This window comes from Betta splendens, chromosome 11 (assembly GCF_900634795.4).
Source record: "Betta splendens chromosome 11, fBetSpl5.4, whole genome shotgun sequence".
NCBI classification, from domain to species: domain Eukaryota; kingdom Metazoa; phylum Chordata; class Actinopteri; order Anabantiformes; family Osphronemidae; genus Betta; species Betta splendens.
In genome coordinates this window covers 7,437,867-7,453,565 of record NC_040891.2, presented here as the reverse complement: position 1 = coordinate 7,453,565, position 15,699 = coordinate 7,437,867, and the positions used below count along the sequence as shown (strand labels likewise).

Below are 15,699 nucleotides of genomic sequence, written 5' to 3'. Positions count from 1 at the left end.
GGCCTGGATAACGGTTTTATTCGTGCAGGTAATTCTACTTGTTGCTCTGAGTTCAGGTTCTCCGTCATATTGAGCTGTGAATAACTTCATTAGCTCGTGTTGCCAACAGATCAGAGAGCTACGAGAGAAGCATTTTATATACCAGAGGCTGTGATATATACAGCGCGGGCCTGATGGTGTGTGTGTTTCCAAGTAATGCCTGGTGATCTTTCATACAATGCAGAATAATATATATATAACGTGGTGATCATCAACCAATATAAAGATAAGCTTAAAGGCAGCTATTTAGTATCAGTTGTAAAATCTCTCGTCGCTTCCTCCCAGTTTTTAATTTAAAGCAGTGTTTCCCTCTGTTGTGAGCTCGAGGTAGAGGTGAATTTAAGTTAGATCACCGCGTCCCTTTCAGGGCATAAACTGTGAAGTGCGGGTCTATTTAACAGGCATACATCATGCTGACAGTTTACTGTAAATTTAGATTATCAGAGAAGTGCTGTGACGATGGTGACAGATTGCAGATGACTCTCACAAGGTCTCTTGTCTGCAGTCCCGCTTGACGGGCGGGATAAAAAATTCGCCATGAATTCGAGATGTGTGAAGGATTCTTGCTGGAAAACGCCTTTCACACCTTTACGGAAATGTTGTGCTATAAGCAAATAAAGAACATTTTTCTCTTGTGTGATGCGAGCGTCCTCCCTTTTTGCAACAAGCATAAAATGGGCTTCTTCTAAAGCTGGAAATTTTGATGTGACTCACAATGTGTGACCTTCAGGTCTTTTATAATAGCTGCGAGGTGAACAAAAGCGACTGCATCCTTCAGAAAGTGCTTCCGTGTCATTTTCGTGACGAGGCTGTTGCCAAAAACTGTTCCAAGGATGTAAAATCGAAAACCTATGCACGAGCCTGTCACAGAACATCAGACTAATAGAAATCTACATGTCGATTTTTAGAAGTAAAAGTAAATAGAAGACATATGCCAGCATAAAACGAAAAAGTCTATTAAAATAACTTGGAAACGTATGAACTATTTAATATAATAAGAAGCATAGAGACTATTTTGCAGCTTATTGGTGAGAGCTTCTGCTTTTGATCCTGTTTGAATATTTGAATACTTGCATCGTTAAAGGGCAATAAATCTTAAAACACGGACGTGGCACATTGTGTTATTTATAAGTGTTAAATCATTAAATAAAACTTTCATTTACACTTTTTATGGGTAAGTGCTTATTTCCTAAAACCAAAAAGGTCGATACGATGAAAGTTAGAGAAATATAAAGTAACGGTTTTGATATTTATGACGTTTTCATAGGGACTGCAAGTGGCAAACTGTAAACATTTAAGTTATATATATTTCTATGTACACGTATAAGACGTTGGGACTGTGTGTGTTGTCAGTTGCCTTTATAACGTAAAGGATTTTAGGCCACTGTAAATTTTAAGCTTTATAAACTGACAACAGACCCAATTTCTTTGTTGTTGGTGTCACTTCCAATTGATATTTAACTGGGCCTTCACATCTTCACACAGTTGGAAAATATTTTTACTTTCCTCAGAATTCAGTTGCTTTCGTTTTCAAAAGCGTTGAAATTGGCCTAATGCAAAATATATATTACGACAATATATTATTTATTATATATAATATTTTGGGGATATATGTTCCCAAAAACATATATCCCGTTTTTCTATTCTTAAAATCTTTCTATTCATCTGATCAGGAAGAGAGGGGCTAAATGTTTTTTAAGGGTCCGGGGGCTCTGTTTGGGGGCTGTGGGCCTTCCCATTACCCTGTGACCGGGTCGAGAGTATCAATCCTCAAAATGCAAATTTTGCCCTGGTCGCCAAACATATCAAATGCAATTTATTCAAAGGAAATTCACCAATCAACCGCGCTAATAAAACGCCAGCTACTCAATCTTGTTGCCGGGGACGGGTTGGGGGTCCCCTCCCCCGGTCCCAAGCGCGAGGTCACCGCGCTTCCAGGGTTCACCTGGAGTGCATCGTGCAACATATGTAATTCAAAGCTATTCTGTCTTTTGTGTGGAGAGTCAAGATCGCTATTATAAGGCTGGCATCAGGCTCCGAGTGAACAGATGACGGAGACTTGTTCAGCGCCTCAACTTTTGACCCCAATTTCTCCTCCTCTTCTGCCGCTATCGCGCTCTCATCCGTCCCAACCCGGTGAGATATCTGCATCTCTTGAAAGAAAAAAATTGATTCCAACAATGCGCATATCTCCTGCCATCGCCACGATCATTTTCACACATTTCATAATTAGAGGAGATGCCAGAGTAAGATCTAAAATGCAAATGCGGCGATGTGATGTTTGCAACAAGGGAATGGGAAGATAAATCCAACGGGCTCCCACTCAAGACTAATAGGCCCGTAAAATATGCAAATCATTCATTAGTGTTATGGAGCAACCAAAGCAGCTAAAAGTCTTTGTTGGAGGCAACACTTTCAGAGTTTATCCCCCTCTCTTCGCTGCACTGTCTTTTCCTCCGGTGCAGGATGTGACCACAGGCGCCCCGTCCTCAGCTAAATTCATTTTTACGCATTATGCTTATAGGCATCGCCAACCGAACGTGCCATTAACGTGAAGGCGCGTGGACGTGTGGGTGGTTTTTCTCTCTTCATACAGGAGGATGACAGTGAACTTGGCCTAAAGCGAGCTCTGCTGGTGGCTCTGAGAGGATGCAGATTTATCTTGGTTCTGTGGGTGACCTCCAGATGAACCTCTCCCTCACTGTCTTTCTCCGTCTCTCACCCTGGCAGTCTGCCGCACATGGGGCCCCGTCGAATTTTGTCTTTTTGAAATATTGGCAGGGGTTTTCAATTCCAAGTAGCCGCACTCAAAATGTGTCTTATTTCATTTTCAGTGCTTCCAAAATCAAACCGGGGAGAATAGAAACCACTATGGTGTCAAGGCGGTGACGTCTTCACTGACAATGCGCAACGGTTTCAATAGAGTTTCCAGTGACTGTAATTAAAGTAGCACCAAACGGCATTTCTGTGTGTTTTAATAAAATATAAACCTTGTGAGCTGATTTCCCTCTTTGTGGTTCAATATCTCCCAAAACGACTATTGCATTTGTTCTCTAACAAGTTTTAAAAACTTCTGTGTAGTGACAAATACAAGTGTTTACAATAACCTGCCTCATAATATATTTAATTGGCTAAAGCTGAATGTTTTTCTCTGTTAGCTTCCAAATGCATTTGGAACAAAAAAATTCAAAAAAATACATTAAGACACACTAAAATTGCGAGTAAAAGCAAAAAAAAGATCTAGAAAAGACTTTTCGTCTCGCCAAAGACGTCACCATTCAAATCATTTCGTTATTTGTTATTCATACATATTCATTCAGGGTATTTCAACCTTAAACCAGGGTAAAATTGACTCAATATTTCTCATAAAAACAGATGCAAAATGTAAAAGTAACAAGCGAGAGCACGTTGGGCCAGAAAAAGCAACATTTTTCACGCTTCCCTCTATTTTGAGCTTGCGTTTTTTGGAGGCACCGTTCAGTGCTGACCGCTTTCGCCCCGGCTGCGCTCGGACACGAGGTCACCACGAAGCGAGAGTGACTTTTGAGGGGTCATCTGAACTTTTCAACCCGACACACAAAACGTCTTGGCTGACACAAAACGGAATTCCTTTTCAGATGTCTCCCTGTTGCTGTTTGTTCCCATGTTGTGTTTACTTGACACTGTTTACAGCCAACCCTGAAACCACGCGCTGCGCAGGGGAGCGCCCGCTGTTAACTTTTAGTTAACGCAAAAAAAGGCGACGCACCTACAACTTTTCCAAGGACTCAGACCTCATCAGCGCACATGTGTTCTGTCAAAGGCAACTAGCGGTGAATCTGCAGGCCTAAATCAACGCTCCACTCCTTTAATGAAATCTACGAGCTCCACACACCCCTTGGAAACTTTCAGGCTCACGGTCTGTGGATTCTCCAAAGCAATAAAACGACAACAACTCGAAGTTTGCGGGGGTGGAAATGGACACAGGGATAATTATCCAACATGTAAAAATGGATTATGACTTACACCACAGATGGGGGGAAACAAGTTACACAGGGAAGGAAGCAATTAAATAGCCATGAACCGGACCCAACCCTGCGAAACATCTGCCGAGACCAGTATTCAGCACTGCACAACTGACAAATTAGTGTAATGGCCTAATAGGGACTGATAGAGGGAGCAAATACAACAATAAGGCTGTTTAACACAGGCTGCTTGTTCTCAGGCTACCGGCTAGTCTGCAGAAACTTACCAAGGGACGCGGTCCTCATCCTGGAGAGCGTCCGGTCCAGACTGAGCAATAGAGACGGTCTGTACCGGTCAAGTAACACTTACAGCCTGCAAAGAGAGAGTCAGACGAAGCCTCGCCGTCAGAGCGATTATATGTTATGTGCAATATACTGTCAACTCCCCAAAACCATAAAACTTACTTTAATGGCCACCACGTGACCGTTTATGGCCAGTGAGCCTATCTGGCCGCGCTCTGGATGATTTTTACGATCTAATTCATAGACAAAACGCCCCATTCATTTAGCACCCAAATGTCAGAGAGTCAGATTCGGCCCTAATAAAGTTTAAAGCTTGAAAAGTCGAGCTGATTCTCCGCGAAAAAGCACAGGAGCCTGTGTGGAAGTAGGCGCTCGGCCCCTGGCGCTTATTAGTGACCAAGGACCCCAAAGCCCCCCAGATCCGCAGCAAGGTGAGTAAAACCAGAAGCTTTCATTCAAGGAGACCTGTTGAATTCAAGGAGATTTAACTCGCGGACGCTGACAATTACTCACAGCTCGCGCGCGAGTCTTAATGATTCTGACCCAGTCAGCAAACTCTGACTCTTCCATAAGAGCGGACGGAGCAGAGCGAAACCAGGTTGAGCGTCTTACAAAAACGCAAAGTGAAGTTGCCGTTCCAGTAAAAAGTTTATTATAATGGCCATCATTATTATAGTATATTCTTCACTTCCAGTCTTTGAAAAACATTTACAAAAAAGCTTATCACGATGGAGTTCACACATTGGCAATGGCGTTTACTTTACTGAGCCTCCACAAAACATGGAAAAATAAAACAATAAAGCAGCTAAAACATAGGACGAAACACGGTTTGCTAAGATGTTGCGCCCTGCATGTAACAAAGCACACAGCAGCTCCTGCAGAAAAACAAAGATACAAGGCGCAGCTACTGCACACACACAAGACTGAGTCGGCACATTCTGCCCATACACGTTCGACAACGCACACGAAAACCACACGAGGCTTAAACATATCTGCTGGCTGCACGTTTGGAAGCGAGTTATCGGATCAGCTGGTACAATACACCAAACAAATAAATACACATATGTACAATACAGACATGGAAAACGAAGACTAAACACAATGAAGCCCAACCTCAACCTTCTATTTATTCGGCTGGTATTGTTCTGAGTGCATCACACAACTCTTGTACAAGATTTATTTGCGGAAGGTTTCATTTCAAGCGTTGACCGTTTATTATTATTATTATTTTTTTATCTGAACAAGAAATAATTTAAACAAACATTTATTTTGTTTCTTCTTTCTCTAAATCTAAGAGGACTGTACATGATGCATTTTTTTACTCACATAAACATTACCACGGTGAAAGTAAAAAGTAAATAATATTAGGAATAGGAATATAATGGGACATGGGCATACACTGGGCTGCGTGTGGGCTGTCCCCTGTCCCGCAAGCAGCCTCTTAACAAGTCTCTGCGCTTTATGACATAGGAAGATAAGTTGATATGACAATCTTTGTTTTCATTCTCATATAGTGCTCGTTATCAGGCGTAGAGGGGTGAATATCAAGGCCTGTAGCCTCCCCCGCCTGCTGCCGCCATGCTCATGCTCTTCAGCTTGTTGTCCTTCTTCCACTTCATCCTGCGGTTCTGAAACCAGATTTTGATCTGTCTCTCCGAGAGGCAGAGGGCATGGGCTATCTCGATCCTCCGCCTGCGGGTCAGGTACCGGTTGAAGTGGAACTCCTTCTCCAGCTCCAGGGTCTGGTACCGGGTGTAAGCAGTCCTGGCTCTCTTCCCCTCGGGTCCAGATAAATCTTGGATAGAAAACGAGGAAGGAAATAAAAGATGAAGATCGATCGATTTTCCACATATGACATTAGCAACTTTTTAAAAATAATCATATTTTGCTATATTACGTTAAGTAGTTTTTACAGGTAAAGTTGTTCGCACACAACTAAGTTTTAAACTGCGCACAGTAGAAAGAGGATTCAAAGCTAGTAAAGTAAAACACACACTTTCCCACCTCCACCATACGATAAGAAACTATCACCAAACTGTGGCCGCCGGGGCTATTTAAAGTTTCAAATCTATTAGTAAACAAATCAATATATTTAATTGCCCTTAACTAACATGTTTAAGTAACTTTAAAATCGTTTCCCGTTCCTGTTCAACATGGTGACAGCATTAAATGCATCAAACAGGTGAGAGCGCTAATGGCGCCACTTCGACGGCACATTGATTTTTATGCTTATATTAGATATTATGTTACGAAATCTTGAAATACATCGATCTGCAGTGCTCTAAATAAAAATGTCCTCTTTATCAAACGGACCAACAAACGTCACTCTAAATCGAAAGAAACGTATAAAAGCTCTTTACCGTGACTTATGTGTAGTTTCCTCATCCACGGGTATATTTGAGGCTGCGAGGAGTCGGTGACATTTTGAGGAGTTGTCGGCGCGCTTCCCGTGGGCTTCTCCTCCTCGAGGGGCGACGCTTTGGACACGCACTCCCGGTTCAGCAGCAGCGTGCCTCCGTTCGAGCTCGAGCACGGACTCGTTATGGAGTTCTTCGCGGCTCGGTGCTGGGACTGAGCCTCCGCCACCGGGGACGAGCCGGCGACCGAGGCGCACGGTAGAGGGTCAGGTGGCGGCGACAGAGAGGAGTTGCCGGCGCTGCTGGACGACTGCGTGTACCTGACTGGCTCCACGGAGGGTGTTGACGGCGCCGAGTGGCTCGGGGAGTAGCCCGGCGTCCGCTCGCTGCCCACAAAGTGTCCGGTACCGGCCCGTCCGACGGTTAGGTCCATCCCGTTGTAGCCATAGCCATACCTGCCGGCGTGCATGGCTGTAGAGTCTCTGTATTGCTCGTTTGCCGTACTATGGTCTCCATAATTATGTAACTGGAAGTCCGCGCCATTGGGATAGCGACCGCAAAATGAGTTCACAAAATAGGAGCTCATTTGTTGACAATTCCACCGTTTACTCGTTGCACGCGTTGTTGTCGTCTTTTTGTGTTTGGAGGTAAAATAGCATAAACCTGTGTACTTGATTTGTGGCTCTTATGGTTTAGCGCGTCCTATAGCACCCTTGCACAATTTATGATGAATTATGGAAATGAGTGGGACATGGACTTGATTCTCTCTTACGTAGGCACCCAAATATGGGGTACGGCGGAGTATCACGTGCTTTTGTTGACCAGTCGTAAATCCTGCTTGGTGACCTCCAGAGGTAAACTCGTGCACGCAGGAAATACTGGGTGGGATGTGAGGTGCGCGCGCCTCCAAGCGCTCGTGGCTAGGGCAAAGCCCGAGTCGGGGCTCGGCTGTTTTGAATTGTCGTGGTGCGCCATCCTCTGGCGCAACTGTGCACTGCCTGTCTGCGGCGCTCCGCGAGGCGTGTGCTCCGCACGGGGTCATTTCGAGGTTAACGACCAATGCGGCAAAAAAACCAACGGGCTCCTAAACAATACAACAAGTGACACGCTGAGAGTGCAATCTCCGCGAGCGTAGCGTACAACAATAATTCGATCAGGATCTCTTACGCATGTTATGATAGGCGATGGGTGCAAATAGCGTCTGCACTTAATAGAATAAAAGCCCATTCGGAGCAGGGCGCTGTTTTCCACACTTTTTTTGTAGAATCGTTAAGAAAGTGAACAAACACGCATGTGGGAAAAGTCTAATGAATAAATGTTTAGGGAAAAGATAAAAGCACTACATCGAATGACGCCACGGAGGCTGCCAGTCAACATCTGCCCTTTATGGCGCTTGATAAAGCAGACTGTAAAAGATGCACGCTCTCCACGTTACCGTCTATATAAACTGATTACAATTTAACGATGCCGAACAACAGCCATTTGGATGAAATTGCGAGCACAACCCGATGTTATTTTCGGTCTTATTTAAGTGTGAATCCTCTGTCATGCTGACTTTTAAACATTCGCTCTTAACAAGACGCTTTTCTATTTTTTTTTTTCTTTTTAATGTCAAGACAAGATGGAGAATAGCGTGTGGTTTTAGTTCATAAGCAGCTTCGTTGTGCTTCCACTATGAAACACTGGTTAAATGAGCTAATGCGTTAGAGACGCAACAAAATGTCAAAAAGAATAGCGTGTAAAATACACCAGGTCTTTGCATTACCGCAGAATAAACATGCATATTGTGCAAAATAATTAAATTAACATTTAAGATACACTAACGTAAAACATTGTGTCGAATTTTCCCATTTTGTGAAAAGTTGAAAAATCTCGTGTGATATTTGAGAAAGATCAGAACCACTGCATGATGTAAAAAAAATACTAATAAAATAGGTTCTCACTAAAGCAGCCATTTGGTACAACAACGAAATGTTGAAAGGCTTCGCCAGACTCTGATCCATCTCTGCATATGACTTCTGTCAATTAATGCTAAAAAAGCAGTTCGCTGTTCTTTCTGTGAAATCCGAGTCATATGAGACAAACAAGAGAACTGCACAGCGCCTCAAACCGGAATGAGGCCCACGGCTCTGCCTCGGTTCTCTGCTTGTGGAATTTTTATGGCACCGTCGTCTCTCGAAAAGCAGCGGCTTGTCCTCTATTTGCCCACTACGTGCTATTCCCCCAGAGTATCTCAGCCCAGCACAAGCCCAATCCTGTGTTAGTGGAAAAAACAGCTAGATTGAGATTAATCAACTCCAGGTATGTGCGTCCGTTACATTAACAGAGCCCCAGAAGGCACGAATCGAGCACGGGGCGAGCGCTGGGCTCCAAAATCCAGTGGGCCCACGTGAAGGGGAGACCTGCGCGGAGCCTGCTTTCGCTAGACACTCTGGCTTTAACAGCTGATGACTGGCCAATGGCAACAAAGTTCCCACGAAAACCGTGGGATACACCCAGTAACTAAATAAAGGAGGAAAGAAAGGAGACGAAAGCAGAGAGCGCGCGCGGCTGTCAGACGCGTCGGGCACGGAGTGACGGGGTCACGGCTGCAGGAAGAAGGAAGGCAGTGCACTCTGCAGGCAGCTTCACACACCAACACCCCTGAGCCCACGAGCACTCAATTACACTGCAGCAATGCGTTTCCCTCTTTAAAAGCCGTCCACTAAAACGTGACTTCAAATTCAAGGTGATATTTTGTGTAATAACAAACTTTACTGCAGCAGAAGTGTGAGGGGGAAAAAAAAGAGTAAAACAAAAATCAAAGCAGATGAACAGTCACGTCTCTCCTCAAAAATTAAGCTATAATTTAAAAGGGGACAAAACAGGATGTGGTGCGTAACATGGGAACTGTTATACGCTATTTGCATCGAATCAGTGCAGAGGCTTTATAAAAGCTTTGCATGTTAGCGCGTCAAAGAGCTGCTTTGGCGTCCATAATAATAATAATAATAATAAACTACGCAGCAAACCTCTGCACAGTCCCAACACGTTACTCTAAGAGAAAAAAATGTCTTCATTTTAAAACATGTTGATGTTGATACACTCCTGCGTGAAACAGTCTATCCACCCCGGGTCGAGGCCTGGCTGCGCGTGTCGGAAGCACGAAACCTTGAAGCAAACGCACCGAGGCGCAGGTAAAAACAGAAGCCGACGTGTCTGACGTCCAGCCTGCAACGCAGGACTTTCTAGTGTCTCCACGTGAGGGCGTCAAAGAGCACGTGTTTCAGCCACAATCCACTTAACGACTCTTGAAACCTTCAAGCCATAGCAGTCCGACAACAACAAAGTCTAGCAGACAGGCAGGCAAACGGAGTGAATGTAGAAAATGGTCCGTTGTTTTATCCGAACGAATCAGAACAACGACGTGTCTACATCATTCAAACTAGGGGCATTTAACATGCAACCAACAACGTCAAAGGAATGTGACTTTGGTGTATTTACAAAAAGACATTGCATTTAAATTCCCGCATTGATTGATTTATCAGTTCGTAGTAAAATGCACAAAACGAGCAGAATGTGAAAAGTGGTCTTACCTTGTGAAGGTCTATGGCTGAAAACAGTGGAGGAAATTGGCAGGTGCGGACAAAATTCTCCAGCTGAGTCCCCTGACAGAAACTGAGGATGCCGGGGGTCAGTGACGCACCGGGACTCTTTCCATTCATCTCTCCGAAACCGGTCAAGGCACTGACAGCACGGCACCTAAACAATACAGTCATGTCTCGTGAACAGCTCCCGCTTGAATGTGACCGAGGAACAAAAAAAAACCCTCAAAGCCACAGAAGATAGACGTGAAGAGGCAGAAAGCATGAACAAGGTTGCTGGTGAAAAGAGCCGCCTGAAAGCTGGAGACCGTTAAATGAAAGGCGGATCTATTCCGCTATTGGAAATTATATATAAAAAGTTCATGTTCACGGCTCACTGCCACGTGACGAGCTGCGGCCAATGGGAGGCCGAGGCGCGTCGTAAAGTTGTATTGCTATGTTGTAAATTTTCATAAACAACAGCGGATTTATGACCGAGAGCTGGAGGGCGAGGGGGGTGGGGGCCTGAGAGGGAGGGAGGGAGGGAGGGAGGGATGGATGGAAGGAGGGAGGGAGGGAGGGAGGGATGGAGAGGAGACAGGAGGAAGAGGCAGGTCACCGTCAGGCGCCATCTTACCGAGCGAAGAGGGAACGCAGAGTTCAACACTAATTCCCTTTCATGTGCAGCCTGCCCCATCTCGCATCCTCATAGTTCACATTCCCCAGCTCCAGTGTTTACCTAACCCCCATAACACACCGCGGCGCGTCTCATTACAGGTAATCTCATGTTGCGTACAGTGAGCGTCGCGCGACCTGCCGGGGACAGGACGCTGTTGGACAAGCAGCGCGCGGGCGAATTGCTGTGATTGTCAACAGTCATGAGGCAGTAAAATGTCAAGTGCGAACAAATCAACAAATGAAAGCTATTTTATTTGAAATATTGTAATTTTATTTACAGACTTGATATATTCTGAACAGGGTTTCAGTGTTATTTGCTGTCTTGTGTATTTGCTTCCACATTAATTTTCATTGGGCATTAGTTTCTTCACAGTTTGTTGCAAACGCAGGTATATGCGCTAAATGTATATTATTGTTTGCACATTTTAATTTTATTCTCATTTACACTCAGTATAAACGGATACCGAAATCCAGTGGTAACAAAATTGTGTATGAATTCATTCTATGTGAAATATTGATCCTAACACTAAACATTTTGTAATGCACAGCTAAAGTCTAAGTGTTTGTTGTATAATAAGCGCGTGGACTGTATGGCCTCTGAGGTAGCTTAAAAAAATAACAATACCGGGATAAAAGCACTATATATATACACAAATATAATCACTTAGTTCACAGCTGATACCTAAACCTATTAGTCTATAAATTTATGGAAGTCTACATAAAACGTTATATTTGTTCCCTATAAATATAAAAGTCTGAGAGGAAGGACAAAAAAGTACATTCATTTACTTCAACGTGTTGAATTAGTTGCGTCAGTGGTGTGAAATTAGTAAAGAAAATAGGTAGTTTTTCGTTAAAGGAATGTTGGCTCAGTAGTGTAATAATATTTAATGCTGTATGTTATATATAAAAATGATTTTGTAGGTAGTCACAGGATACGGCTCTGTCTCGCAGAGCAGGTTGTTCACGTTGGGTTTAAACCCACATCTAAAGTTTTCTGTGTATCGTTGATTACACAATTTTTATTGTGGTGTGATTAATTATCATAATTATTGACCTGCTCTGTTTTTATAACTGTCTTATTGTCTTTGTTACTTTGCCGCAGTTTCTCCTTCTGGACCGGAGCTCTGGGTGTCGCCACTGTCATGCACCGCCTGCACGTCTTTTTCCCCGGGGTTCGGCACCGGCTCGTCCTTGTGATCCTTCTTCCACTTCATCCTGCGGTTCTGAAACCAGATTTTGATCTGTCTCTCCGAGAGGCAGAGGGCATGGGCTATCTCGATCCTCCGCCTGCGCGTCAGGTACCGGTTGAAGTGGAACTCCTTCTCCAGCTCCAGGGTCTGGTACCGGGTGTAGGTCTGCCGCCCCCGCTTTCGATTTGGATCTATGAGAAACATCGTGAATTAGCTATATAAAACCTGCACAGTTTTATTTACTTATTTTTTTAAATTGTTGACGACAATAAAACACAAAAATCTCCTGAGCCACGTTTTTGTGAAGTGCAATAATTGTAGATGGTATTTTAACGTTGGAACCAGCCCACACACCCCATCACCAAACGGCAGCAGACGCGCACTAAAAAGGAACAAGTTTAAAGTCTTTAAAGTCGTCCTGCTGAGGTGTTTGGCGCATGCCTCCCCAATTAAAAGCCAACAACGCTCCGCACGCCGTAATTAAATTACAGCCTTTAACACCTTCTCTTTTAAAGTTATAACAAGCGGCATTGTTTTAATTTACTTGCGTCCTCAGTCCGCCTGGCTTCTTTACAGCTGTGGCCTAGTGGCGCGTATTGATCCAGCAATGTGCACGAACGAGTTTCAGAAAATATCAGAGCCTCTGCAGTGCAGACCCAATTAGAAAGGAGCTGCAGAAAACTGATTTACACAACACGCTGGTCTTCTTTTACAACCACAAAAGGGAGAAGAGGCTATAAGAGTAATAGGAGAGCAGAGAAAACCCCCAGCGGCAAGGTCTCTGCGTAGCCAGCACAGAAGCGCAGGCCAAATGAATTTATGGCTGCAGAACTCATTAGTTGCGCAATAAAAGTTTTACGATTCTTTCCATGCAACAGCATCGACTTCACGAAATTAATTGAATCTCTAACAATCAGAGTAAATATTGCAATAATTTTAAGAGTATCGACCTAAGAAATAGCTCATAGGAGACAATATCTGCACGTACCTGATGCTCTCATCCAGGGGTACATCCGGTATTGTTTGTCCGGCGGCGAGGTGAGAGGTCCCGGCCCCGGACTGCAGCAGCTGTCGCTGAACAGGAGGCTCTGGTCAAACTGGCTGCAACGCAGTGTGTGTGTGACCTGCCCCTGGCCAAAGCCCGAGGTAAACATAGGGTGGCTCTGGTATACGCCATTATTGACGCTGTAAACTCCAGCCAGGCTTGGTGCAAAGGCGATGGCCGCAGTGGTCCGAGCGGAGCCACAGTCCTCTCCACTGGGTCCACTACTGCAAGAAAGCCGCTCCACGTTTGGGAACAGAGGACTACCCGCCGTATATTTGCTAAAAGGACCATCCACATAATAAGAACTCATATTTTTTCTCTCTGATTTGTTGTCCCAGAATCCTCAGTGTCGTTTTTACGAGGTAGCGTGATATATGACAGCAATACACCCTAGATTTACACCAAACCCCATTTTTGTTCTGGACCAAGGAACTCAACCACGTGACTCGGGCTTGACCACTCTCACCCAATCAGGCATGGACTTCATTGTGGCGCAGACTGCAGAGTGGGATTAACGCTTCTCAAAAACAAATACATACACACAACAAAAAGAGTCACACAGTTCCACTGACCGAAGCAATGCACAATAACCGGAACGGTAATGTGCGCAGTAAATCACTTTTCTCACTACAATGTTACAAAAAGTCACCACCGATTTATATAAATTATCTAGGGGTGAATATGTGTAGCATGCTACTTTAATCTTGCTAGATAATGTTTTCTGTTCACAGCACAATTTGTTTAATCAGAGAACTTGCTACTTATGTTATTGTTGCTTTTTTGTTTATCGAGAAATAAGCGTTCATAAAACACATATCGTGATATTAGCTAAATAAAATATATCTAAAACATGTTCATGTCGTAAAAAATAGTAATTGTAATTGCTTATCATGCGTAAAGCAGCAAATTAGCATAAAACAGGCCTAAATTATGCAAAATATAACAACATAAATATATATAAATATATGTAAAAATACTTACATGTCGATTTTTTAAATTAAACTAAATACATTAAAAAATACAAACTGGATCAAGTAAATACTTAACAAAAGCAATTTTCCTAGAAGCAAACGACGGAGCGTGCTCGTCTGTGGGCAACTGCAGTAAAGTAGTAGCCACCGTGTGCTGCCTGTTTTTTTTTCTTTTTGTTCTACAAAGAGCTGCAGCCTGAACGGAGACTGTAAAAAGGTGTGAAATTATTTTGCTAGACTCTTAAAAATGTTACTACAGTTTGTTACCATATGCAGGTTCATTAGTGTTCAAAAGCACAGATGCTGTGGAACAGTGTCGCCACCCGCTGGTGACGTGCAGGTACTGCAGGGCGAGTAAAGCACTGCGCATGCGTTTTCGCTCCCCTTTCTGCTTCAGTGAGGGTAAAAAAAAAAGATAAACAAATTCATATGAAAAAGAGGAGTGTTAAAATGTGACGTAATTGCTAATTCAGCAACGCGCCTGCGCATATATAAAAATGCATCTACCATCATCATCTGTGGGCCAACTACTGCGTTTGAAGCTAGTTGCTGGCTTTATTGCTCCTTCTCCAATAAGACAGGCCCAACACCAGAGCAGAGGGCGGAAGGTTCCCAGGTAGAAACAAAGGATCGCTCCGAATGACCGTGAGTCCTGCGCGTCCCCGTCGGGAAGAATCCAATAAAGCTGATCATTTCCGCTCGGCCTTTTGTCCAGAGCCCAGTCTCACAGAAAGGGAAGGGGAAAAAACACAAATGGGTGCCATTCTGGAAACAGCCTAATTGTGTCTGGACGGCCATAAAGCCATTAAAAGTGGAATGCCAGACAGTATAGCAGACCAGGCGTTTTATTGCACTGTCTTTGGTCGAGTCTTTGAAGTTTGGGTCCATCTGCGTCCTCTAACGCGTCACAACACCTCTCCAGCTAGTCTAAAGTCCACCTCACCTTCTACTGCAATAACAGGCCTGTTTCTGAGCTCTCTCTACTGACAGAGCCGTGGCCGCGTCTGATCCAGCCGCTCTGCAGCTCGCTCACACTGGATTTATCGTATTCTTTTTTTTTTTTTTATCTTGTGTCAAATAGTTTCGTCAACATGCAGAGACTTGAAGCGTCCTTACACATGGACGGCACATGTTAAAAGTAGAGCTCCTCGCCGTGACCCTCCTTTATCTAAAGCAAACTCTGGAAGGTCAAATTTCAATGCATTTGTGTTGTTTAACTGATTTTCCCTCTTGTGCAGTGAAAGAACGCTAATGTCGGCGGCTTCATCCTGTGCGGGCCCGTCATACGAGCTCAACAGATACACATCGGCTGTAATATTTTGGGCTTCAGCCATCGAAGCCCTCTATATCTTTTTTTGTTTCGTGTCCTCTCGCCTCACAGCGCTTTGCACCCCATAAAAGGTTATAGCGGTAATTGTCTTTTATGGCTGTATACAGCTAACAACATCCTCTGCCAAGACGCTGCTCTGTCCCCAATCTAGACACACACACACACACACACACACACACACACACACACACACACACACACACACACACACACACACACACACTTGAATGTGCTCCTTGCAAAATAAAATACCTAAAATATTTGTAAAATCTTTTA

At 44.0% G+C, this 15,699-nt stretch overlaps 3 protein-coding genes across 6 annotated transcripts in view; all 3 read right to left on the bottom strand.

Annotated features, from left to right (window-relative positions):
* Window positions 1–15,699, bottom strand: part of hoxa3a (homeobox A3a) — a 34,313-nt gene that overhangs the window by 17,994 nt on the left and 620 nt on the right. For 2 of the 4 annotated variants that reach the window (XM_029167252.3, XM_055513083.1), the window contains exons 2-3: window positions 10,219–10,384; window positions 4,271–4,356 (exon numbers count right to left, since the gene is read on the bottom strand). The gene's annotated coding sequence lies outside the window, so the exon portion shown is untranslated. The remainder of the gene's footprint in view (window positions 1–4,270; window positions 4,357–10,218; window positions 10,385–15,699) is intronic. The other 2 variants (XM_055513084.1, XM_029167254.3) reach the window with 2 other exon arrangements.
* On the bottom strand, window positions 4,916–10,171 carry hoxa5a (homeobox A5a). Its single transcript, XM_029167298.3, has 2 exons — window positions 6,647–10,171; window positions 4,916–6,081 (listed from the first exon to the last, which is right to left on the bottom strand). Exons 1-2 carry the CDS (start codon window positions 7,227–7,229, stop codon window positions 5,831–5,833), a joined length of 834 nt encoding a protein of 277 aa, XP_029023131.1. The 5' UTR covers window positions 7,230–10,171; the 3' UTR covers window positions 4,916–5,830.
* Window positions 11,158–15,423, bottom strand: LOC114865837 (homeobox protein Hox-A7-like). Its single transcript, XM_029167318.3, has 2 exons — window positions 13,066–15,423; window positions 11,158–12,268 (listed from the first exon to the last, which is right to left on the bottom strand). Exons 1-2 carry the CDS (start codon window positions 13,430–13,432, stop codon window positions 11,976–11,978), a joined length of 660 nt encoding a protein of 219 aa, XP_029023151.1. The 5' UTR covers window positions 13,433–15,423; the 3' UTR covers window positions 11,158–11,975.